Source organism: Emys orbicularis, chromosome 2, assembly GCF_028017835.1.
Source record: "Emys orbicularis isolate rEmyOrb1 chromosome 2, rEmyOrb1.hap1, whole genome shotgun sequence".
Classification (NCBI taxonomy): Eukaryota; Metazoa; Chordata; order Testudines; family Emydidae; genus Emys; species Emys orbicularis.
The window spans coordinates 220,818,399-220,843,554 of NC_088684.1; the positions used below are offsets into that span (position 1 = coordinate 220,818,399).

Here is a 25,156-nt window from a genome sequence, read left to right on the forward strand (position 1 = left end):
GTCCACCTGTAAAAAAATAAAATAAAATAAAGTGTTAAATAATTTTCAAGGAACAACTAAAATATGAACTGGTAAATAATGGACCTCAGCACAATTTGGAGGGGAAAAAAAAGTTTATTCATCATTAACTTCAGTATTGCCACTTCATATTTACACTTTTGGGATGCACCTGCAGACTTCAGAAAATTATCAATGAGCAGTACTTGTTAGATGCCACATGAGTGCCCTTTTAAAAACCTTAATCATTCAAGGCCAATGTTATATAATAGGCCTGTGGCCACCAACTGCCTGTACCTTCCTTTCATGGTCAGATTTCAATAGAGCAGAACTCTGAGGAAGAGGGGGAAATTGGTTAGGTAGTATGAATAGGCTGAGACAACATCTGAACAAACTACAGTTATTGATAAGTAAATTCTGCTTGAAGGTAGCCTCTGAATATTCTCATATTTTGGAAGTTAGCTAGAAATACAACACCCCAGAAAGATGAGCTAAGGAGTTCTAGTTAGATAAAGACCGCGGAACAGCTCTGCTTAGGCCACCATTCACTCCGGATACCAATTACCTTTTTGGCCAGTGACAAAAGCTTAATAGCTCTCTTTGACAGGAGAGACTCAATAGCATTTCCTGCAGCATCTCCTTTTTTGGAGGTGGGGTGATCCACGGCAAGAGGGCTGTCTGGAAGCCAGTACTGAAGATTTTGTGACAGTCTTGCAGATGACCCCCAGATGACCACAAGACGTAGTGGTAACCAAAAATCACTGTTCTCTCTTCATTGAGCACTGCAGTATAAGATGGGGAATCAGGAGGCCTCAGTACATAGTTGCTTGAAGTCAGGTGCCTTCTCCTGGTGCCTGCTGCCTTGGTCTCTTGTACAGAGGCTTTCACCTCATGTGATACGCTGGAGTTCAGTACCACCAACTTCAAACAGCCAAAACCTGGCAGAGCTCTCAGCTCCAATGGTGGTGGGGGGCATCCAATAGGAAAGCAGACCCACTTGGTTTAATGGGGGTGGGGGAACCTAACAATAAGGCCCATTACAGGTTTCAGCATTACAAGTTTACTCTTCAAAGCATTCTGGGCATGGTCTCATATAGGAGTTTCCTTGTTGGGCTTGAAGGCTATGCCCACATTTTTTTTCAGTGCATGGGTGACGTGTACAGGCACCACTGGCACATCACAGTAAAATGTAAGGCAGAAGACAATACGGCCACGCACCCTATACAAAGTTTTGCTGAACTAACGTGTTTAAAGCTGATGTGCAGGACCTCTTTCTCTATCCAAGACATCCTTGAAAAAAACAGCAGATGGATGTGCACTGAAAAGTGCAAGCTGACACAAACAGTCTTCTGATCCCAAGAACATGGTGCAAGTGCTACTGAGCTGAGACACTCTGAGCATGGAGAACAATACTATGTTGAAGCACAGCGGCACTGGCATGTCATGGAAGCGTTCTAAAAAGGACATCCTAATGTAGACACAGCAAAGGTGCTGGAACAGGGCTAAAGCTGTTGGTATATGGCTTTCCATCAAAAGGAATGTTACAGAGAGTCCTCTGAGCAACAGCTAGAGCTCAGCCTTCTTTACAAAAAAACAACAATGAAAACTCAGTTTTATTGCTTTCAAATTGGACAACCAACTCAAAACCAAAAGAACACTGTCAGCCACTGAAGAGGTTTAGCTAGAGCAGAAAAGTGAGATTATCACAAAAGTTCTCAGAATAAGATGACCAAAAGTAAAATGAGACTGACCCCAACAGTCATCACAAATTAAGATGCTACAGTGCAAATGTTTAATGGAATTTCTTTACTGTCAAACTTAATTTTCACCGTGGCAACTGAAAGAATAAAAACTATTACAAGGTAAAATGGATCATGAAACATATGTAGCATCTTTTCAAATATTACTTCAAACATTAGACACAGATAAATCGTGCTAGTCACTTGCATAACATACAGTAGTCAAAGTACCCTAAGATGATTAATAAAACTTTTTGAACAGTTCATGAACTGCATTAGTTTTGACACTTGTTGTTCCACACTTTAGCAGACCAGATATCCACCCATTAGCTTCCAATCCTGACCAGCCCCCCCCCCCAATACCAACCCTCCTCCTCCCCCCCCAAAAAACAAACATAAAACTACAGATACAATTTCTTTTCACCCATTTCACTTTCTGAATGGGGAAAAAAATAGCTATAATATGAAGATAGTCCAATGTTGATTAAAAAAATTAAGTACTTTAAAATTCCTTAAATATATGAGAATTGTAAATATCTTTTATAAACATAACTATACTGTCAAGATAAAACATTCTTTTAAGATATTTTTTCCAAAATTATTTAAAAATAAATTCCAGTATGCATTGAATTGTATGTTGTAATATTACATTTTAGGACAGATTTGACATAAAGAAAGCAAGTTCAAGCCATACAGTAAGACTAAAGAAAGAAACCTGAAAGAGTAAAGGTAACTGTAACTGTATCAAGAGAGGTATTATTGACCATTTGTCCTAAATATTTCAATTCAACACCCTTCAGGTCAGGAAACATGAAATGTTATTTTTCCAACTGGTTGGTAAAGCTATATAGACATTCCATCTATTGTGGAGCTTCCCTAGTCAGTCATATGCATTCTTGAAGAAATACCCTTCTCAACATCTGGTTTTCCCCACTGTCTGCCAATCACTGGGAAGGGAAGATCAGAATTTGAAAAGCCTTCATAAACCCATGCCCACACAAAAACATACTTCTTGCAATGTAAAGCAACAGTTATTTACTGTTTATTGTGTGCCTACATTAAAAGTATGTAAAGGTTGCAAGTCAACCACTCAAAATTTAAGAAATGCCAGAATTAACGTTGCCTGTACAATATAATTACATAATCATCATAGTATTTTTTCCACAAGACCCCTTCCCCATTTATCATACAGCTTAAATCAGGTGTTCTCAACCTGGGAGTCGGGACCCCTCAGGGGGTCATGAGGCTATTACATGGGGGGTCACGAGCTGTCAGCCTCCACCCCAAACCCAGCTTTGCCTTCAGCATTTATAATGGTGTTAAATATATTAAAAAGTGTTTTTATCTTATGGGGGGGAGGGAGGGGTCACACTCAGAGGCTTGCTACATGAAAGGGGTCACCAGTACAAAAGTTTGAGAACCACTGGCTTAGCTGGCCCAATGCATGAAACAGGGATATAGTAAATAAGGCTGCTGTTCACATAGCCCCTGCCTCATGTATTACAGAAGGTGGAAGGTATATAGCTAACAAAGCAGAGAATAGCACTAAGAGAAAGGAAGCATGGGGTGGTATACTTTCCTCTTTTTTTTTTTTTAAGTGAAAATAAATAAATAAAATAAACGTTAGCATGTACAACAATCCCTGCCTGGGCTGTCAGCTGTGTACGAGCCCAGGAGCTTCAGCGGTGCAACATAAAACTCTATCACTTGAGCTAAAGGAGTAATTCCATTAGCTGACAACAACAGAAAGCTTTATCTTACACGGACCAATCACTATAGGGGAACATTACTGTATATACTCAATCATAAGGCGGTTCATTTATAAGCCGACCCCCCCCCAGGATGGATAAGTAAAAATCGAAAATTTTTATAACCTGTTCATAACTATAATTCAGGGGTCAGGAAACTTTGGCTCCCGGGCCATCGGGATAAGCCGCTGGTGGTCCGAGATGGTTTGTTTACCTTGAGCGTCCGCAGGCACGGAGGTAAACCTAAGTAAACAAAGTGTCCCGGCACGCCAGCTGCTTACCCTGACGGGCCGGGACAGCAACTGGTGGGGAAATTTGGGGGGCGGGGGGGGAGAAGCTGGGAGTCAGGGGAGTAACCCGTGACCACCCCCAACATGACCCCACCCCAGCCCGGGACCCCCACACTCTCCCCATCCCATCCCTTCCCACCTTATCTGGGGAGGGCCAGGGGAGGATGTCTCTGACCTGGCTGGAGCTGCTCTGGCAGGCTGGGCAGCGCGGCCGCAGCCTGCTCCGGTGGGCCAGAGCGGGCAGCGCGGCCGCAGCGTGCTCCGGCGCCCGGGCAGCGCGGCCGCAGCCTGCTCTGGGGGATGGGGCCGAGCAGCACGGCTGCAGCCTGCCAGCCCCGGAGCTGCAGCTGCTTTGGAGGCTGGGGAAAGAGCAGCGTGGCCAGATGTGGAGACTCTGGCCCCGCCTCCTCCCTTCTGTCTCTGCTGGCTGCGCTGCCTCTCCTTGCTTCTTCTGTTGGGAGGAGGAGCTGTGTCCCACTTCTCCCTCTCAATACCCGTTCATAAGCCGACCTCCTTCTCCGGTGCTTCCTTTTACTAAAAAAATTTGGCTTATGAACAAGCATATACGGTATATCACATGAAGAAGCAACCCCAGTTTTCAGCCAGCATACCCAAACATGTAGATTTGGCAGACTGACCGAGAAGCAGCATACTGGATAGAGATTTGGGTCTCCTATATTAAAGTCCTGGATTCTACTCACAGCTCTGCTATGACTGACCTGGAGCAAACACTCAGTTATCCTTTCTGTAAAATGGAGGACTAATACTTTCCTCTGTACCCAGGTATAGTTATGTAGCCTTGCTTAATAATAAGAGCTGTGAAGTGCACAGAATTCTTAATATTAGCCAGAAGAAGAGGGGAGACTAGAATTAATGGTCCTCTGACTCCCTGACTAGCGCACCTTTCCCTATGCCAAAGGATATTTTAACAGGAGGTGAAATAAAAAAGCAAATCTATTTTGTCCACATCCATGTCCTGAAGTTCAGTTCTGTGTGGCTGCTTCAGAAAGGTGCAGGAAGCGCAGGGCTTGTCTACACTAACGCACGGGGCCAATCTAAGATATGCAACTTCAGCTATGTGAATAGCGTAGCTGAAGTCAATGTACTTAGATCTACCTACTGTGGTGTTTTCACTCCGGTAAGTCGACAGCTGACGCTTTCCTGTCGACTCCGCTTGCGCTCCTCGTTCTGGTGGAGTACCAGAGTCGATGGGAGAGCACTCCGCGGTCGATTTATCACGTCTATACTAGACCCCACTGGATCGATTGCTGCCCACTGATCCGGCGGGTAGAGTAAACAAGCCCTCAGTGATGCTTGGAAGCATGTTCAGTGTGGCTGGAATTTAAGAAAATTCTGGAACAAGCCTTCAGCAGTTCTATATGTAAAACTGTGATTTTTACAGGATTGTAACTTGACCAGATCTGGACATATTTTCATGGGACAGCAAAAACATCTAACCCCAAAATTACCCATCTCCCCCAATTTCAAGCTCCTATTCCACACCCAGTAGACACTAGAGTATCTATCTATATTAAAAATAAAACCAAACAACAACGGGGGGAGGGGGGGAACTTACCAGAAAAGTACTAAGATTGACCAAACCACCTATTTTTCCTCACTAGCCTTGTTCTCAGAAACATTTTTGCTTACATTTCCAAAATGAATTCTTCCTGAGTCAGAGACTAACAACAGAAGATTTCAGACAATCTGGTTATAGTTTGCCAAAGATCTGTTACCTTCTCAAAGAAGGAGATCAAGTTGGTTTGGCATGATCTACCTTTTGTAAAACCATGTTGTATTTTGTTCCAATTACCGTTGAGCTCAATGTCCTTAACTACTTTCTCCTTCAAAATTTTTTCCAAGACCTTGCATACTACAGATGTCAAACTAACAGGCCTGTAGTTACCGGGATCACTTTTTTTCCCTTTCTTAAAAATAGGAACTATGTTAGCAATTCTCCAGTCATGCGGTACAACCCCTGAGTTTACAGATTCATTAAAAATTCTTGCTAATAGGCTTGCAATTTCATGTGCCAGTTCCTTTAATATTCTTGGATGAAGATTATTTGGGCCCCCCGATTTAGTTCCATTAAGCTGTTCGAGTTTGGCTTCTACCTCGGACGTGGTAATATCTACCTCCATATCCTCATTCCCATTTGTCATCCTACCATTATCCCTAAACTCCTCTTTAGCCTCATTAAAGACTGAGGCGAAGTATTTGTTTAGATATTGGGCCATGCCTAGATTATCCTTAACCTCCACTCCATCCCATCCTCAGTGTTTAGCGGTCCCACGTCTTTCTTTGTTTTCTTATTAATATGGCTATAGAACCTTTTACTATTGGTTTTAATTCCCTTTGCAAGGTCCAACTCTACATGGCTTTTGGCCTTTCTCACTTTATCCCTACATGTTCTGACCTCAATAAGGTAGCTTTCTTTGCTGATCCCTCCCATCTTCCACTCCTTGTAGGCTTTCTGTTTTTTCTTAATCACCTCTCTGAGATGCTTGCTCATCCAGCTTGGTCTACAACTTCTGCCTATGAATTTTTTCCCCTTTCTTGGGATGCAGGCTTCTGATAGTTTCTGCAACTTTGACTTGAAGTAATTCCAGGCCTCCTCCACCTTTAGATCCACAAGTTCTTCAGTCCAATCCACTTCCCTAACTAATTTCCTTAATTCTTTAAAGTTAGCCCTTTTGAAATCAAAAACCCTAGTCACAGATCTATTTTTGTTTATCCTTCCATTTAGTTTGAACTGAATTAGCTCATGATTGCTCGAACTAAGGTTGTCTCCTACAACCATTTCTTCTATGAGGTCCTCACTACTCACCAAAACCAAATCTAAAATGGCATCCCCTCTTGTTGGTTCAGCAACTACTTGGTGAAGGAATCCATCAGCTATCACATCCAGGAAAATCTGAGCCCTATTATTATTACTAGCACTTATCCTCCAGTCTATATCTGGGAAGTTAAAGACTCCCATAATCACACAATTCCCATCACTATTTACTTCATTAAAAACATTAAAGAGGTCTCTTTCCATATCCAAATCGGATCCCGGAGGTCTATTGCACACCCCAAGCACTATCCTAGGGGAGGCTCTAGTAGCTTTCTTCCCCAATGTGATTTTTGCCCAGACAGACTCTGTCTTATCCATTCCATCCCTTCTTATTTCTTTACAGTCTACCTCATCATTGATATACAATGCTACTTCACCACCTTTGCCTTTGTTTCTGTCCTTCTTAAACAGCACATACCCTTCAATAGCTGTATTCCAGTCATAACTACTATTCCACCATGTTTCTGTTATCCCTATAATATCTGGTTTCACTTCCTGCACCAGTAACTCTAGTTCCTCCATTTTGTTACCTAGGCTCCTCGCATTGGTCTACAAACATCTTAATTTTTGCTGTTTGGCTTTGCTCACATTCTTTACCCGATTAGGCACAGACATTCTACCACCAGTATCACCTATAGACTGGTATCTACACTACCTTTCCTCCTTATGTCCATTCTCCTACCCATGGCTGTATCCTTTCTTACTTCGTTTTCTTCCCTCTCAATGTCAAAATCTGGCGTTGAGATTATCTGGACATCTCCCAACCATCTCCCCCAAATTCCTAGTTTAAAGCTCTCTTAATCAGTTGGGCCAGCCTCCATCCTAGAAGTCTATTTCCCTCCCTACTCAGGTAAAGTCCATTCCGAGAGAACAATCCTCTGTCCACGAATGCCTCCCAGTGGCCATACATCCCAAAGCCCTCCTTATAGCACCACTGCCTGCGCCATCTATTGATCATCATAATCTTGTCACACCTTTGTTACCCTTCTCTAGGAACAGGCAGAATCCCACTGAAGATCACCTGAGCCTCGATTTCCTTAAGCGTCTTCCCCAGCCTGGCATAGTCTCCCTTGATACGTTCCAGCGAGAATCTAGCCGTATCATTTGTTCCCACATGAAAGACAATCAGTGGATTCTTTCCCATTCCTGTTAGGATCCTCTTCAACCTCAGGTCCACATCCCGTATCTTAGCACCCGGCAGACAGCACACCCTTCTGTTCTCTGGATCAGCTCTGGTTACATGCCTGTCTATTCTTCTCAGTAAGGAGTCCTCAATCATGTAGACCTGCCTTTTCCTGGTGATGGTGTGATTCTCCAGTCTATCCCCTGTTCCCTCTGGCTGCAAGTCCTCTTGATTCCTATTCTCCCTTGCAATCCTCTGCAACCCATTCTGTATCCTCCTGGGGCTCATATTTGGTGTTATCTCCATTGACTCTTCCCCTCTTCCTACAGGACTAGCTGCTCTTCTCTTCTTCCTTGCCCTCTCACCTTCAGCGACCACCTGCTATGCCCCTTCTTCATTTTCCAACTCCACAAACCTGTTCCTGAGCTCTATTTCTCCTCCACTAGCCAGTCTTTTCCTCTGCCTGGTTCTCTTAGTCACATGCTTCCATTGTCCATTTTCCTCACCCAGAAGTCTCCCCTCAGAGTTCTTTGGTCCTGCTTCCATCTGCAAGTCTGAATTTTTCCCTTCAGCCTCCTTGTGTCTTTGCTCCATCATCTGCTCGAACCCCCTTCTAAACTCAACCAGAGTTTCCACCAATCTTCGGATCTTTTCTTCCATCAGCTCTATCAGGCGGCACTTCATGCAGACGAAACTCTTTTCAGGTACCCCTTCCAGGATCATGTAGATGCCGCAGCTTCCACATCCAGTCATCTTCATTGTATCTTCCACTGCTTGGGTCACTACCACTGCTGCCTCGGTATCTGTCATAGCCTTCCCACCTAAATCCTGTTAGTACGGGAAACACAAACCAAACCACCACCACCCACAGCAAAACAAACCCCCAAGGAGCACCAAAACACTGCCAGAATACCACACACTCCCTTCACTAGCCTGTCTGTTCCTCTGCTGCCTCTCTTAGTCTTCCCCAAACTCCTCCAACAGAACTCCCACTCAAACTCCCCTGTTTACAGCTCTGGCTCCTGTGCCATTGCAGCTGTCTAGGTTTCACTGCATTTGTTGTACTGCTAATAATTTGTTAGGGCACCTGGAGCTTTGGATAGGTGCTTATTTTAAATCTAAATAAATAAAAATATTGAAATATTAAAAGAAAACCACACATCTATAGAGGATCATAAAGCCATTAGCTATAAAATAGCATTAGTTTTAAAATATTACTTGGGAGACATTTTTTTTGTTTAACAGAAGTACAAAACTATTCTACAGTTGAAAGTTCAACTTTCGTGATAAAGAGATTGCACTACACTACTTGTATTAGGTGAATTGAAAAATACTATTTCTTTTGTTTTTTTACAGTGCAAATATTTGTCATCAAAAATAAATATAAAGTGAGCACTGTACACTTTGTATTCTGTGTTGTAGTTGAAATCAATATATTTGAAAAACGTGGAAAACATCTGAAAATATTTAAATAAATGGTATTCTACTGTTTAACAGAACAATTAATCGCGATTAACTTTTTTAACCGTGTGCTTAATCACGATTAATTTTTTTAATCGCTTGACAGCTCTAATTGTAACCAAGCTTGATACCACCCCTGAAATTCCTTGGGAATTTTGAAAGTCCCCTTCCTGTTTGCTCGGTGACGCATGCAGTGGTCTCAGTGCATCCTTCCAAGTGATCATGCCTGCTGCATGCACCAGGCAATCCCCCGCTTGGAGCAATGCCGAGGTGCTGGACCTCATCCGCATTTGGGGAGAGGAGGATGTCCAATCCCAGCTGCGCTCCAGCCGTAGGAATTATGATACCTACAGACAGATTTCAAGATGCATGACAGAAAGACATACTGCAGTGCAGGGTCAAAGTGAAGGAAGTGCACAAGGTGCGCGAGGCAAACCGGTGCTGTGCCCACAAGCTGCCGGTTCTACGAAGAGCTGGACGCGATACTCGGTGGAAACCCCACCTCCACTGCGAAGGCCACTGTGGATACTTCGGTGGCTCACGTGCCAATAGAGAGTGGACCGAGGCAGGAGGAGAAAATCTTGGATGGGGGGGGAGGGGGACCCAGAAGCAGAGGATGACTCGGAGGTCAGAGATGCATGCAGCTAGGAGCTCTTCTCTACCCTGGAGGAGGCTAGTCATTCACAGCTGTCAGAGCTTGGTGAAGCGCAAACAGGAGAGGAGGCCCCTGGTAAGTGGCTTTGATTTTGGGAATCGCTGAAGCCAGTTGTTGGGGGCAGGAGGGTTGCAGAAAGCAGGCTTGTGTCTGTATGATGCGTGTACTACCACATGCCTAGTCTGAGCGGCAGAACAGGGTGTTGATTGACTCCCTCACTTCACAGGAATCTGCCTCAGAGATCTTCACAAACTTTCATGGAGATACTGGTCAATCTGCTGCCGCAGGTTCTTTAGCAGAGCTGCTTTGTTTCTTGCCCCATTAAGGGTAACTTTCCCGCGCCACTCTGTCGTCACGGGGGAACCGACCATTGCTGCACACAGGTGAGCCGCATAAGGGCCAGGGCGGAAGCTGCAGTCTTGGAGAAGACCCTCCCTTGATTCCCAGCGAGATATCTTCCATAATGAACACAGCCTGTGGAAAATGTGGGGACAGGAATGATTATAAGCCCCCCCCCTACAGTGCTGGCTCTCCCCAAGAGCCATGTGCCCAGTACGGTCCTGGAACACTGATTTCCCCAGCACCTGTGGTTACTCACCATTTTTGGGGTCTTGTAGCTTGTGTCCTTGCCTGGGGTCAGCCAGTTAGTGACAGGTATGTGAAGAGTGGCTGTGTTTTAAATCACTGAATCAGTGGTCTGTGTGTTACAAACAATATTGCTTCTGTAAAATGTTGTATTTTGGCTTTACAGATATAACCTTCAGAGCCCAGCCTCCCTCTTTTTCATCGCCGGCTGAACAGCTGCGCAGAATTAGAAAGCGGCCATGAAGAACTAAAGAGGACTTTCTGCATGATGTCATAATGCACTCCACAGCCGAAAAAACAAGAATTGAAGGAGTGGCGGGACAGCGAGAAGAGGGACTGAAAGGAGAAAGCGGCGCACCAGAACAAAGCAGCTCTTAAATGTTATGGAGCGCCAAGCAGACACGCTGCAGGCGCTACTAGCACTGCAAACCGAGCAGCTCCGCACCTCGCCTCACCTCCCCTGCAGCCGCTGTCGCAAAACTCTTTCTCATGCACCCCCAGACACCACCAACACACTCTTATCAACCTCCTGGTTCCAGTCTGTACCCACTGCTTTCCACTCCTGCCCCATCACAGTCCAGCCCTGCGGACTTCCAGTACCCACTGCACTCAACACCCATCCCTCTACAGTTTAGCCCCGCTGAAGTACAGTACCCACTGCACTGTACTCCAAAGGACAAGGCTGCATATGATACCTGGACATACACAAATCTTTAACCATCCCAGGACCCCACCTCCTCCTTGGACCCTCCCTTCCCCCATCCCCCACAGTGCTGATGTGTGTGTTTGTCTCTCTCCTCTTGTTGAAATTTTTTAATAAAAGAATTGTTTTGGTTTGAAAGCAATCTTTATTCCATTAATTGAAAGCAAACAGAGCCCTGCAAAACAACAGGCAATTTTCTTAAACCTTCACGGTGCATAGTCTGCACCAATCACGATCACCTCCGAGCATTACAAGCACCGCACTCCCGAGCATAGCAACAAATATTAGTAGCTTTCAGATTCAAATTGCTGCCTCAAGGCATCCCTGATCCTTATGGCCCTGCGCTGCGCACCTCTAATAGCTCGGTCTCTGGCTGTTCAAATTCAGCCTCCAGGCGCTGAGCCTCAGTGGTCCAGCCCTGAGTGAAGCTTTCACTCTTCCCTTCCCAAATATTATGGAGCGTACAGCACGCAGCTATAAGCATAGGAATATTGTCATCGGCCAGGTCCAGCCTCCAATATAGGCAGCGCCAGCGGGCCTTTAAACGGCCAAAATCACACTCAACAGTCATGCTGCACTTGCTCAGCCTGTTGTTGAACCGCTCCTTGCGGCTGTCAAGGTTCCCCGTGTATGGCTTCATAAGCCACGGAGTTAAGGAGTAGACAGGGTCTCCCAGGATCACAATGGGCATTTCGACTTCCCCTACAGTGATCTTCTGGTCCGGGAAAAAAAAATCTCTGCTTGCAGCTTCCTGAACAGGCCAGTGTTCCGAAAGATGCATGCGTCATGCACCTTTCCGGACCAGCCTGCATTAATGTCCATGAAACGCCCACAGTAATTCACAAGCGCCTGGAGAACCATAGAGAAATACCCCTTCCAATTAATGTACTCGGTGGCTAGGTGGTCTTGTGCCAGAATTGGAATATGCGTGCCATCTATCGCCTCTCTGCAGTTAGGGAAGCTCATTTATGCAAGCCATCCACGTCACACACATTGCCCAGAGTCACGGTCTTTCAGAGCAGAATGTGATTAATGGCCCTGCACACTTCCGTCAACCCAACGGTCGACTTTCCCACTCCGAACTGGTTAGCGACCAATCGGCAGCAGTCTGGAGTAGCCAGCTTCCACAGTGCAATCGCCACATGCTTCTCCAACGACAAGTTAGCTCTCATTCTCGTGTCCTTGAGCCGCAGGGCTGGGGTGAGCTCATCACACAGTCCCATGAATGTGGCTTTCCTCATCTGAAAGTTCTGCAGCCACTGCTTGTCATCCCAGACATGCATCACGATGTGATCCCACCACTGAGCGCTTGTTTCCCGAGCTCAAAAGCCGCACTCCACTATGGTCAGCACCTGCGTGAATGCCACAAGCAATCTTGTGTCGTAGCTACTATGCATGGCGAGATCAATGTCACACTCCTCTTGCCTTTGTAGTTTAAGGAAAAACTACACTGCTACTCGTGACATGTTACTGAGAGTGAGCAGCATATTGGTCGACAGTGCGGGATCCATTCCTGCACACCGAAGAGGCAGAGCACGCAGTACACAAACGGTTGAAAGACGGCACCAAATGCGGATGGAAGCACAGAGATTGCTGGGATGCGAAGCAATGCATCACGGGGCATTGGGACAGAACCCAGGATGCCCCGCGACCCCCTCCTCCTTCCCACAACTCTTAGCAGCAGATGAGGAAGAGATGCTCTGTGGGATAGCTGCTCAGAGTGCATCACTCCGAATACTGATGCAAGTGCCGCAAGTGTGAACATGCTGTTGCGTAGGCAGCTGACAGTGTGAACACACAACAGAGGTTTCCCTTCAGCGCTCTCTGAGCGGCGCTGTAACTGTCAGCGATGTAACTCTGCCAGTGTAGACATACTCTAGGAAGGAGGCAGGTACTGAGATTTTTTACCTGGGCGTGGTTCCTGGACTCTGCTTATGGATTCTTTCTAACTGGACTTTGACTAGTAGGAGTATTATAAATTTGCAATTCTACTCCTATCTAACTGCTCAAATGGAGGAGCAGCTCTGTCTCCTCCTCCTGTCTCCTTGCACTAAGACAGCTGCAATGTAGAAGGGTCTCCTCTACTCCATCTTTCTTCCAGATCTTGCACAGTTTAGGTTCTCTTCCCCACTAAATAGCTCTACTGCCTACTGCTACACTTCTGGCATGTAACGTCATAACATTGACATGATTCTTGACATTTTCACTGCTGCTCCAAGACTTGCAGAATAACCACTGGGTTTTGTTAACTTTATTCTACAGATGATTGACAAAGCTACATGCAGCAGCAGATAGACCAAAGCTGTTTGTAGTCAGGAAGATGACTGCATCTAACATGCTGTTTACAAGTAGAATGTTACCTTTGCTGCCATAAGAGCTAGAAATTTAATTTTTGTTTTATCCCTTTTTTTTTTTTTTTTTTAATTTGATACTACATCACCTAACTCACGACAGCACAATTCCCATTCATCTGAGGAGAATGAACCTTGATAAAAAAGAATAACGGGAAGAAATTAGGGGAGAATTTAGACCCTATACCAGGAAAAACTTCCTGACTGCGAAAACTATTGCAGTTGGAAACTATTTCAAAGTGTAAATCCCTTTACCTACATTTAGAACAGAAAAGCATAAAAAAAAATTATATAGGCGACAATTCCTAAAGTATGCACCAAATTTAATAAATCCCTTAATCTCTAATTTATATTTAGATTTGCATTTCAATTTCACTTATTTACATTTACACAATAAAACACTCTTATAATGGGCCAATGCTTGAACTAAGTATCCTTTACTTTTGCTTTTTCAGTACTGAATTTGCATTAAAAGGATTTAACACAATGCTTAAGAACAAAGCCTTCATCATGTTCTTTACTTCTCTGGACACTACCTCTGCCCTCAAATACCATAATTTGCAAACTAAATAAAAGTTGCACCTAAACTGAATATTTAAGTGTGCAAATTGAAATGTACAATATCTATTTAGTAAAACATTACATTTTTTCTAGATTTTATAAAAACAATAAAATGTATACTCAGTATTTCAAAACAGAGCATGCCCTTCCCTCAAAATGATCAACCATAAGAGACCTCAGACCTAAAATTTTGGCTAGTTTAAAAAAAAAAAAAAAGAAAATCAAATGAATAATGCAAAAATATCTTACTTAAGGATCTAAATACGGGGCACCTTCCTAGAATGGTCTCAACTAACACAAGATACAATATTTCAATGCCATACTCTCCAAAAAATTTCCCCACACTCCTGCTGTATTCCTCTGAGCCACAAGGACTAGAACAGAAATTAGTGCAGCATTTCTTGATCTTTTGCATAACATGGTTCCATTCCCTCCAACGCACAAGAATCCAGTTTACATACAAATGAAAACAATCTTTAGAAAATAATGATATTTGAGAAACAGTAAGAAACCTTAGGTTAAAAAAAAAAACTGGGCACTTTGAAATATCTGGCAGTAAATCAGTGTCACCCGTTTTATTGTAATCCCACCAGTCACTTTTATGAAGATTTACTTCCTGAGGTGCATTCCTTACCCTCCTCCCTCCCTGGCCCTGGTCAAAAAGGAATCCAACGAAAGAATACTATGAAGTGCTACTGCACATCTGGAGACAACAATGTGACAGAAGGACTTCATATGAAATTCTAGTTCCTTTTTGGTTCATCTTCATTTAAAAAAGCACATATTGATTTCAATTTCTCCAGTGTAACTCTGCAGCCCACCTGCCTGCTGTTGCCACAACTTTCCCGATACCTCCCTTGCCACAAAACCTGTATTTTGTACCAACACTCCTAGCTGCAGCATGCAAATTTCAACTCAAAGGGGGCACACAGGAAGGAGATAGGCAAAGCAATAAGGCTGCTTCATTTTAACACCTTTCTTCCGATTACACCGATTAACCATGCTCCGCAAAGCCCACACACATTGGCTGCGTATTGCCGCTTCTGTGCCCTACCTTCGGGTCCCGCTCACGCTGCCTCCCAGCCCGACGCCTGCCTGCGCCTCCTCGCTCGGCCCACGGCCCCCTTCTCCTCGCGTGTCCCAACACCTGATGCCCCTTTGCTCCTAGCCCAGCCGCACCACGTCCTCTCGCGGCTCCCACCCGCCGGCAGTGGGAGGAACAGGCGCAGCTCAACTTGGCGAAATGGGCGAGCGGACCCGCGGGCCGGTGCCCGGCCGGATTGGGCCGTTCACCGGGGGCAGCGCCCCGCCTCCGGAGCTCGGGACACGGGGGGGCGGCGCGTTCATCGCCCAGCCCCAGGGCAGCACAGGGACCAGCCCCGACCCCTTACCCCCGCCCTCCCCACTACCCCCTACCCCAGGGCGGCGGCGGCGGCGGCGGCGACTCACCAGGGGTCGAACTCGTGGATGATGCTCTCGAAGCGGATGACGGCGAAGAGCCGCGAGCTGAAGCCGGCCAGCCAGGCCAGGAAAAGGATGGTGAAGGAGAGCAGCGACTGCCAGCCCGCCGGCTGCGACAGGCCCCCCGACAGGCCGCCTCCACCCGCCGGGGGGCCGCCGGCAGCCGCCGCGGAGGAGCCGCTGCCCGTCCCGGGCCGGCTATTCCCCAGCGCCAAGGAGCCGGCGGAGTTGGCGGGTTTGTGCCTGTGGTCGGGGGCCGAGTGCTCCGCCATGTTGTACCCCGGGCTCCTCGCAGTCTCTCCGCCTAGCGCACGGGCGGGAGGAAGGAGGGAGGGTCCGCCCGCTCTCTGAGCGCTACGGCGGGGGCTGTGGCTACCTCACTGGCTTCCCCCGGCCGCCGCCTCGCCGAGCCGGGATCTGCCTCCAGACGCAGCCGTCAACATCCCAGTGCGGCGCGAGGCAGAGAGCGCGACTGGGACAGCGCGCGCGAGCGGAGGGGCAAGGAGGAGCGAAAAGGAGGGGCCACAGACTGAGAGAGGAGGCGGGCGTAGGGGGAAGGAGGAGCCGGCGGGGGGCGGGGTGGGGCGCGAGGGAGGCAGAGAGGCTGCGCACGAGTGGGTGGGAGGCAGAGAGGTGGGAGACGGGGAAGGGCCGCGCGCGAGCCAAGAGGAAACCGTACAGGGAGATGACGTGGGAGACAGGGGGGCGAGGCTGGGGCATGAGACTACCAAGGCCTAAAGCCGCAGGCGATTCAGAAGAGGTGCGAGGATAAATGAATGGGAGTCTCTTCCCCCCGCCCATCTGAGAGAGGGCGGAGCTAGCAGAGGGGAGGGGGAATAGAGGAGGTGAAGGGGGAGGAGGAACCAATCTCCACCTTACCCTCTCAGTCAGGCCCTCCCTGTTAACCTGTCACAGAGCGACAGGTATTTCCATGGGGCAGGGACAGGCCCATGATCTCAGCCAATCAGAACAGGCGTGCAGGGGAAGAGGCGGCTTTACCAACAGCGACCAATGGAAAAGGGACAGTGCGAAGTGGAAGAATGTGATTGGCGGCTGTATCCACCAATTATATTAAGGCGGGGGGAACGTAGTTTAACGGTCACGTGAGATAAATGAGGTAGTTGGGGGTTAGGAAATCCTAGGGCTGCCGGCTTCCTGCTAGGGGGCTCGTGCAGCGCCTCTGGGGTGGGGACGCGGCGGGAAGTCGCAGCTCGCCCCGCTCCGAGGCCCGCAGCAAGGCGGAGCGCGGAATGCTGGGAGCTGTAATCTCGGCTTGGCTTCGCTTTGGGCCCCTTGCCTGGTCTGGCTGTGCTCGCCCTGCCTGGCCAGCTGTAGGGAGTAAGACTGTGAATGCTGAGGACGGGGGCGGGTGTAGGGTAAAGCTCATGCAGACTGGTGGGCACTAGCGTGGCAAGAGCAGCCAGGAGTTGTTTCCCCATCTGCTTGGGGTCAGGGCCTGGCCCCAAGAGTGAACTGTCTCTTCCCCCCCCCCCCCCCCCGCCTATTATACTGACGCTCAGCTCTGCCTGCCCCTCTCTGGCTGCAGGTGGGGAGGGTGAGGCAAAAGCTCATGTTCAGGCCATGTCTCTCTCCAGTTGGCTGGGGTGCTGAAACAAGTTTTATAGTGGGGGTGCTGAAAGCCATTGAACCAAACTGCAAATCCTGTATATAATGGAAACCCCTTCAAGCTAGGGGGTGTGGTAGCATACCCAGCATCCCTAGTTCCACCACAAATGGCAGCTGGGATATGCCTGATCTTCTCTGGCAGCAAGATTGGAGAGGGAGGCAACTCAAGGCCTGGTTTTGCCCCAGTCTCACCTGCCTCTGGAGCCTTGTTCTATTGTGTATAGGCTTTCAAACTCTGCTCTTCAACCTAGTATTGGGGTGCCTTCCAGCAGTGTCATTAAGCAACCTGATCACACCTCTGTCACATGTTTATCCTCTCCTGAGGAGGGGGTGGGGAGAAGAAGAGCAAGTGCATTGTCTCCAGTTGGGTTGGGGGGAATCTGCCTCCCAAACACTGTAAATTTTACTAGCTGTCGTGACTTGCTAGTCTTGCAATATTTAGTGTCTTTCTTAAAGTCCCATTTCTTGAAGCCGTATAACTGCATGATAAGTTGAGCATTCATTTTAAAAAGGTTTATAGCAGAAACAAGTTTGGAGGCAAATTTTAAAAGAAAACTTCTATTTTTAAATGTTCACTAACTTTGGGGGGCCTGACTTTTTGAGCATGTGGATTGCTAATACTGCTGCAAACTATATAGCCAGTCCTGCTGCTGTGATCCTAATCAAGGAAATGGAAACAGAGGGAGATCCTCCATTCTTTATATGAAACCTAGTGTGAGAGTAGGCGCTGCCCAGGAAAATGCATGGCGCTTCTGCACTGTTGAATGCTTGTACTGCTAACTCATTACGTGCCCTTCCCTTAGGTTTAATTTTCCAAACACTCAAGGTTTTGGTGCCTCAATTTTGGGCATTCAACTTGAGACACAAAAGGCCTGATTTTCAGAGGTAATGAGTACTTGCAGCTTCCCTTTCAGTTACTATTTATGCTCAGCACTTCTGAAAATAAGGCCCTAGCTGTCTCAAGTTGTATGTTCAAAATTAATTCTTGCCTTCTGTGTCTCTGTTCCCCAGCTGTTAAGAGAAGAATAATTTCCCTTGTAGGTAATTTGAGATCCTTAGCTGAAAGATCTTATATAAGTGGAAGGCAATATTGTTGTCCAGGAGGGACTTGATTACTTTTCCCTCAATATTTGAGTTATTTTACTGTGGTGCTTGGTAGCAGTAAAGAAGCTGAGCATATAGTAAGTAGCATCCAAATCTTGACACAACACCCATCCTCATCAGAGCATGAGAATTTGTAATTTGTATAACAAATCAAATAATTACTACTGTACAAGTACCACAAAAATATACAATCAATATTGTATATCAATAGATAAAGACCCCCTTCCTGCAGGCACAGGAGCCCACCCACATGGATCTTGCTACTCAGCCATAGTTATTTTACTCTTTGCTATAGGACGCTTTATGTATCATAACTAAGTATCAAACCTGTTTGTTAACCTCTTTGTCTCAGATGCACGGCTTGCTCCAGAATAGAGTGATTTTAAAAGCTATTTTAATATTAGTCTTAAATTGGGGGAGTTTCCACTTCAAATAGCCATTAAGTCTCTAAATTTAAGCTGTGTAATTTTTTTTTTTAAATTATCGCTTGGCCATGCTGTTGCTTCTAAAGTCTATATAGAGTGGGGGATTTTAGATTAAGGTCCAGGAAAACTTTGAGAAAACTACAAAATAGTGCTGCCAAATGTATGCATACTTTAAAAAAAATGTAGCTTTTTAATATAATAAATTTACTTTGCTAGTTGTGTTCTAATAGGCCAATAATATGTCTCAGGGAAATGAAATTAATGTTCCCTCCCAGATTATTTTAATAAACTGACCAACTGGCAATTCAAGTGAAGGATTTTTTTTAATTGGTTCATGAGCAAAGAGCAAATGTGTCTAAAAGTTTGCCAGTGTCGATCTTTTTCTGATGTGGACTGATTTTTATTTCTGAACCAGTCTCATTCCATTCTTCTGGAGAGATGATTTGCTATTAGCAGTTATGATCCAATCTTTTGGCAGCAACACTTCCTGGCAGTGATGCAGTAGAGATATTGCTTTAAAGGAATGATGGCGGTGTGTATAGGAAATGGTCACCAACCCGTCGATCGCGGTGGACTGGTCGATCCTGGAGCCTCTGCCAGTCAGTCGCAATCTCCGGGCCGCTAAAAGTCCAGCGGTGCAGTGGGGCGCTCAGGCAGGCTGCCTGCCTGCCGTGGCCCCACATCGCTCCCGGAAGCAGCTGGCTGCTGGCACATCTCTGTAGCTCATGGGAGGGAGGAGGCAGCTCTGCACACTGCCCCCAGCACCGTCCCCGCAGCTCCCATTGGCTGGGAACTGGGCAACGGGAGTTGCGGGGGTGGCGCTTGCGGGCACAGGCAGCACACGGAGGCCCTCTGCCCCCCACCCGGGGGCTGCAGAGATATGCCAGCAGCCAGCCGCTTCCGGGAGCGGCGTGGGGCCACGGCAAGCAGGCAGTCTGCCTGAGCCCCGCAGCGTGTGGTAAGCGCCTCCTGGCTGGAGCCTGCACCTTGCACCCCAACCCACTGCCTCAGCCCGGAGTCCCCTCCTGCACCCAAACTCCCTTCCAGACCCCTCACCCTCTCCTGTACCCCAATTCCCTGCACCTGCCCAGAGCTCCCTCCTGCACCCAAATTCCCTCCCAGAGCTTGCACCCCTCACTCCTGCACCCCAACCTCCTGCCCTAGGCTCAGCCAATGCACACCCCACAGTTGATGATGTTACACTGATTTGTGACAATCCCTGAAAGATTTTGGATCTATAAACCACAAATCACACTAATAAGTAAAATTCATGAAATGTCCAGTGGATTCTATGAGATTAGGTGCAGTGTGACCATATGACCCCTGCACCCAAACTCCCTCCCAGAGCTTGCACCCCTCACTCCTGCACCCTAACCCCGTGCCCCAGGCTCAGCCCGAAGCCCCCTCCTACACTGCAAACCTCTCAGCCCCAGCCCAGAGTCTGCCCCCCCTCCCCTACCCCAACCTCCTGCCCCAACCCTGTGAAAGTGAGTGAGGGTGGGGGAGAGTGAGCGACGGAGGGAGGGGGGATGGAGTGAGCGGGGTGGGACCACGGGGAAGAGGCAGGGTAGATCCTGGGTTAATCTTAAATTCAAAAAGTGATCTTATGTGTAAAAAGGTTGGAGACCACTGGTATAGGAGGTCTTTCCTATCTCATCCCCCCCTTTCCCTCTCCTTCCCCCCCCCACCTCCACCCCCACTGTGGAGAGTCCAGGAAAGGATTCCATAGATCGAAATCAGACTTGAAAAGTACACGGAGCATCAGAAACTTGGTTTACACAGTTCTTGTATTGATTTAATTATTTTGATTAGGCATATGATTTTTTTAAACTAAAACCATTAAATTGATACAAATCCTAATATGGACACAATTATACTACTATAACTTATCCCTTTAAGCCTATGGGAATAAGAATACCAGTAGCTGCATGTTGATATCTGTATTAACTGCAGCCACGCTAGTGGGGTTGTACTGCTTTAACTATACCATTATAGTTAAAGCTGTACAATTTTTGCATGTAGATAAGCCCAGAGAACTTGATTCATTTGAATGCTGACAAGGTAGAGTGTCTTCTGATCCCTGGTAATAAATTACTCTATTTCAAACCATTCAAAAGTCTGGACCTCTGAATATCTCAGAGCTCAATCAATGAATTTCAATGGTAATAAAAAGCATATTTCTATTTTTTTAAAAAAAAACCCTCTCATTAGTGTGTCTGTAGCTATATACTTGAATTGCTCCGTTCAAATTGGAGCATGAAATAAGGATATTAGTCTTCATAGTAAAACAGATCAAACAAATATAGAGATGGAAGACTCACAGGTCATAGTAGTTAGGAAAGGAAAATACCTATCCTCTGTCAGTGTAGTATACAGTTCTCCAAAAAAAAATAATAATAATAAATATAATTCTCCAGTAGGGGGTGTTTCTTGATTGGAGAGACTGATTTACTTCTGCGATTACTTAAGCACCAAAAATAGTACTTTCTGCTCCCCCCATCGCCTTCCAAATCCTTACCTTGGGTATTGCAGGGTTTCTTTCTTTCAAATGGAAGATCTGCACTAAGGATCGTGGACAACTGATTCTTTCTTTGCCTGATGACCATTTACAATTTCTCATGCAGAAGAGCAATTGTCTGTTCTGAGGATTCAGAGGAATACCCAAATACCCCCATTCCCTGAAGAAAAGTTCAATTTTAGTGTGTTTTTAAAATCTTCACATTTCCTTAAGGGTAGAGTTATAGTACTCGGATGGCTGGATTAGTTAATGAATGCTGCAATTGGGATCATGGCAGAGTTGTTAACATTGGAGAATATCAGAAGTTGTATTTCTGTAAACAGTCAGGAAAATGTAAAATCAGAACTCATTCTGTAGCTGATCTACAGTGCATCTTTTACACTGAGCTCACTGGTGACAGAATGGCAAACAAAATTCATCTTGGAGAAAGTGGACAAGCAGGTCTACCTTGCATTTTTAATTAATTTATCACAATCAAAAGAAAAAAAATCAAATTAGGCTGTTTGGAGTAGGAGAAGGTGCTGTAGTCTAGTAAACTATATAGTCAAAGAGCAGTTCTAGTTTGACCTGGATGAGCAGATCATTTTTAAACAGGTTTCAGAGTAGCAGCCGTGTTAGTCTGTATCCGCAAAAATAACAGGAGTACTTGTGGCACCTTAGAGACTAACAAATTTATTAGAGCATAAGCTTTCGTGGGCTACAACCCACTTCTTTGTTAGTCTCTAAGGTGCCACAAGTACTCCTGTCATTTTTAAACAGACTCCCAAATTCCTACTTGTCCTGTAAGAGACGATTTTAGTAGTCTTAACTTTATAATCTTACACTTCAAGACACTTCTTTTACAGGTGACTAGAGCAACTGATGTAACACTTTGTATGCAGAAAATTTTTTAGTGTGCTGAATATTATGTGCTGTATAAATGAATTTAGCAAAAAGGGATTTGTGCCATGGTGAAGAGCTCAGTTAAGTAACTAGATATTTGTTTTTAGAAAATGTATAGCATCATTTAAACCACAAAAAATGTAAAACTTGAAATTCCCAGAGAAAGTTATCTGCAATAGTAGCATGCTTTTATAAAAAGAAACTCGTGTATTATGCTTTGTCTACGTACACACACACACACACACACACACTGCATTGTGTTAACTAAATTTGATTTTCAAATATATTTCATCTCATGCCAATTTATGCAGATACAGTTAAATCCAAACTAAATTGATATAAGCCATTTGTAAACTGATATAACATTGTCAACAAAGGAATATGCACCAATTTAACTATAATCAGTTTTTTAATTTGTTTTAGTTAAACTGGTGCAATTTTTGTCTTTAGACAAGGCGTTAATCTACCATTATGTCTAACAGCAACATTTTGACTCAAATCTCATTGCCAGTAACTTTCTACCATAGCTTCCCTTTTCCCATCTCTAGAATTGAGTTGTAAAATGTAGAAAATAAGTTGTCAAAACAGGAAATTTCAAAACCCTAACCACTGCTGTCTTCTTCCCTGTTAAATGTCCCAGTTCTTTATTTCTTGCTTTCCTCTTTCTGTCTGCATTTTTCCTCTCCAAAGTTTTCTTTTCTTCATCTCTCCTTTTTATACTTTTTCTCCTGCTGTCTTTTACTTTAACTGAAAATTTAACTTTTTTAACAACCTTGAAGAGAACTACATTTTGTGTATCCTCCCTTTCCCTTTGATACTTGTCTCTCTACTTCATTTCTTTTGCTACCATTCCATTGTTCCTCTCCTGCTCCTTCTTTTTCCCCTTTGTTACTCCTGGGGGACTTCTGCCCCACTGCGCAATGCATAATTTTGCAGAAATTAATGTTTTTTGCACAGAATTTCCTTTCCCTCACAGAAATGGGCTGCAGTGCTGCTGGCTGCCATTAGGGGCCACTGGACATGGCAGAGCCCACCTCACACATAGAAGACACTGCCAGAGGGATTCCTGGCAGCTGCAGTTCCCAGCACGCACTGGGGGAAGTAGGCGGCGGCAGCGCGCAGGTAATTCCACACAAGCCTGGGACTGAGCATCAGGCTGTTTCTTCCTCTGGATCCCTGGGCTCTGAGGGGCAGGGGGGTGGGTGTCTGGGTGGGGGGCCTGCAGCTGGGTTCTGGGTAGGGTGACCAGACAGCAAATGTGAAAAATCGGGACGGGGTGGGGGGTAATAGGAGCCTATATAAGAAAAAGACCCCAAAATCGGGACTGTCCCTATAAAATCGGGACATCTGGTCACCCTAGTTCTGGGAGGCAGGGGTGCAGCTGATCTCTGTGGGGTAGGGGATTCGGGTTTATTGATGGGGGGGTCCCATGGATGGGCTCAGGGGGGGGAGGGGTTGTGGGTGTCTGGTCCCCTGACTGGGCTTGGGGGGGCAAGGGGTCAGAGAAACGAACTAGGTTGTTATGGGAGGGTTTTTAACTCTCTATTCCTGGGAGAATTTTGGGGGGGTATCTGTATTGTTACAGACATACTTGCTGATGGGTATTTTGAAATAAATTTCCAAAATAATTAAAACTGATGTGATTATGTAGTGTTATTTTTGGCCACACCCTCTCCTGTCTCCAGCTAGCCCCTGAGTCAGGCTAACCAGAAAATAAGGATTCAATTTCCTGAAAGATTGAGGTTTTGGAATTTTTGTTGTGATAGAGAATGAACCTGAGACCTTCTGAAACTGAGAGAGAGAATCTGTAAATGGCTAATAGCCCAGTTTGGGTGCTCATCTAAGATGTAGGAGATCCCTGTTCAAGTCCTTGTTCTACCTCATGAGTGCCCTAGTCACTGGGCTATTCCAGGGTGTATCTGGTTTGGACCAGAAATTCCATCTTGAACCTCAGAAATCTTTACAAGAAGTTTTGTTGAAATTGATAAGTTTCTGTGAGAGGTTTTGGGTTAGATGAATCAGCAATATCTAACAAAAAACATTTAGTCAAAAAATTCCTGACCAGTTCTATCTCTGACATGGCCCATGTGCTGCCGGGTGCTTCTGTGGCATTCATCCAGGTGTGGGCCTTATATTTGCCCTATGACTCCTTTGTGCTAGCTCTGCCAAGGCAAAGGTGTTCTCCCTTAGTATTCAGTCTTCTTGCTTTTTCCAACCCTGTCTCTGCCTTGGTTTCTCTCTCTTTGCAGTGGTCCCTTTTCCTGCCAGAATGACCACTAGGCAGATTAAAAAAAAAAAAAATACCCTCCTCAGCATGTATATGCACTGGGGCCCCTCAGACTTGCAGATGTAACACCGACAGATCCCAGTCATCAGCGGGCAGGATCAAACAGGGGACCTCTAGAGCAGGGGTGGGCAAACTTTTTGGCCTGCGGGCCACATTGGGGAATAGAAATTGTATGGCGGGTCATGAATGGTCACAAAATTGGGGTTGGAGTGCAGGAGGGGGTGAGGGCTCTGGTTGGGGGTGCAGGCTCTGGGGTGGGGTTGGGGATGAGGAGTTTGGGGTGTAGTAGGTTACTCTGGGCTGGGACCGAGGGGTTTGGAGGGCAGGAGGGGGATCAGGGCTGAGGCAGGGGGCTGGGGCATGGGGTGAGACTCAGGGCTGCAGGCTCTGAGCGGCGCTTAATCAAGTGGCTCCTGGAAGCAGTGGCATGTCCCTTCTCCGGCTCCCATGCGTGGAGTGGCCCCTGACCCACGGGGCCATGAGGCTGCTTCCAGGAGCTGCGTGGTGCGGACCCCGACCCTGTGCCCCAGAGCAGGGCTATGCCGCAGCTTCCGGGAGCTGCGTGGTGCGGCGCCCCGGCTGGAGCACCGGAAGCAGTGTGATGTGGCCCTGGGCTCGGCGCCCTGGCTGGAGCGGGGCAAGCCCTAGACCCCGCTCCCCAGCAGGAGCTCACAGGCTGGCTTAAAACGGCTGACGGGCCGGATCCTGCTCTATTGCTTAGTGCATGAGCCAAAAGCCAATGGCTGTTAGCTAAGGCTGTAGAACAGACTCATTTTCTCTCTCTCTTTAAGTGGTTTCAGTGCC

General features: G+C 46.3%; 1 protein-coding gene across 1 annotated transcript in view; it reads right to left on the reverse strand.

Moving 5' to 3' along the window:
- STT3B (STT3 oligosaccharyltransferase complex catalytic subunit B) overlaps positions 1-15,782 on the reverse strand; it is an 87,267-nt gene extending 71,485 nt beyond the window's left edge. The window contains exon 1 of the mRNA XM_065400038.1: positions 15,499-15,782. Coding sequence (XP_065256110.1) covers positions 15,499-15,782 — 284 coding nt within the window. The remainder of the gene's footprint in view (positions 1-15,498) is intronic.
- Between the last annotated feature and the right edge of the window lie 9,374 nt (positions 15,783-25,156).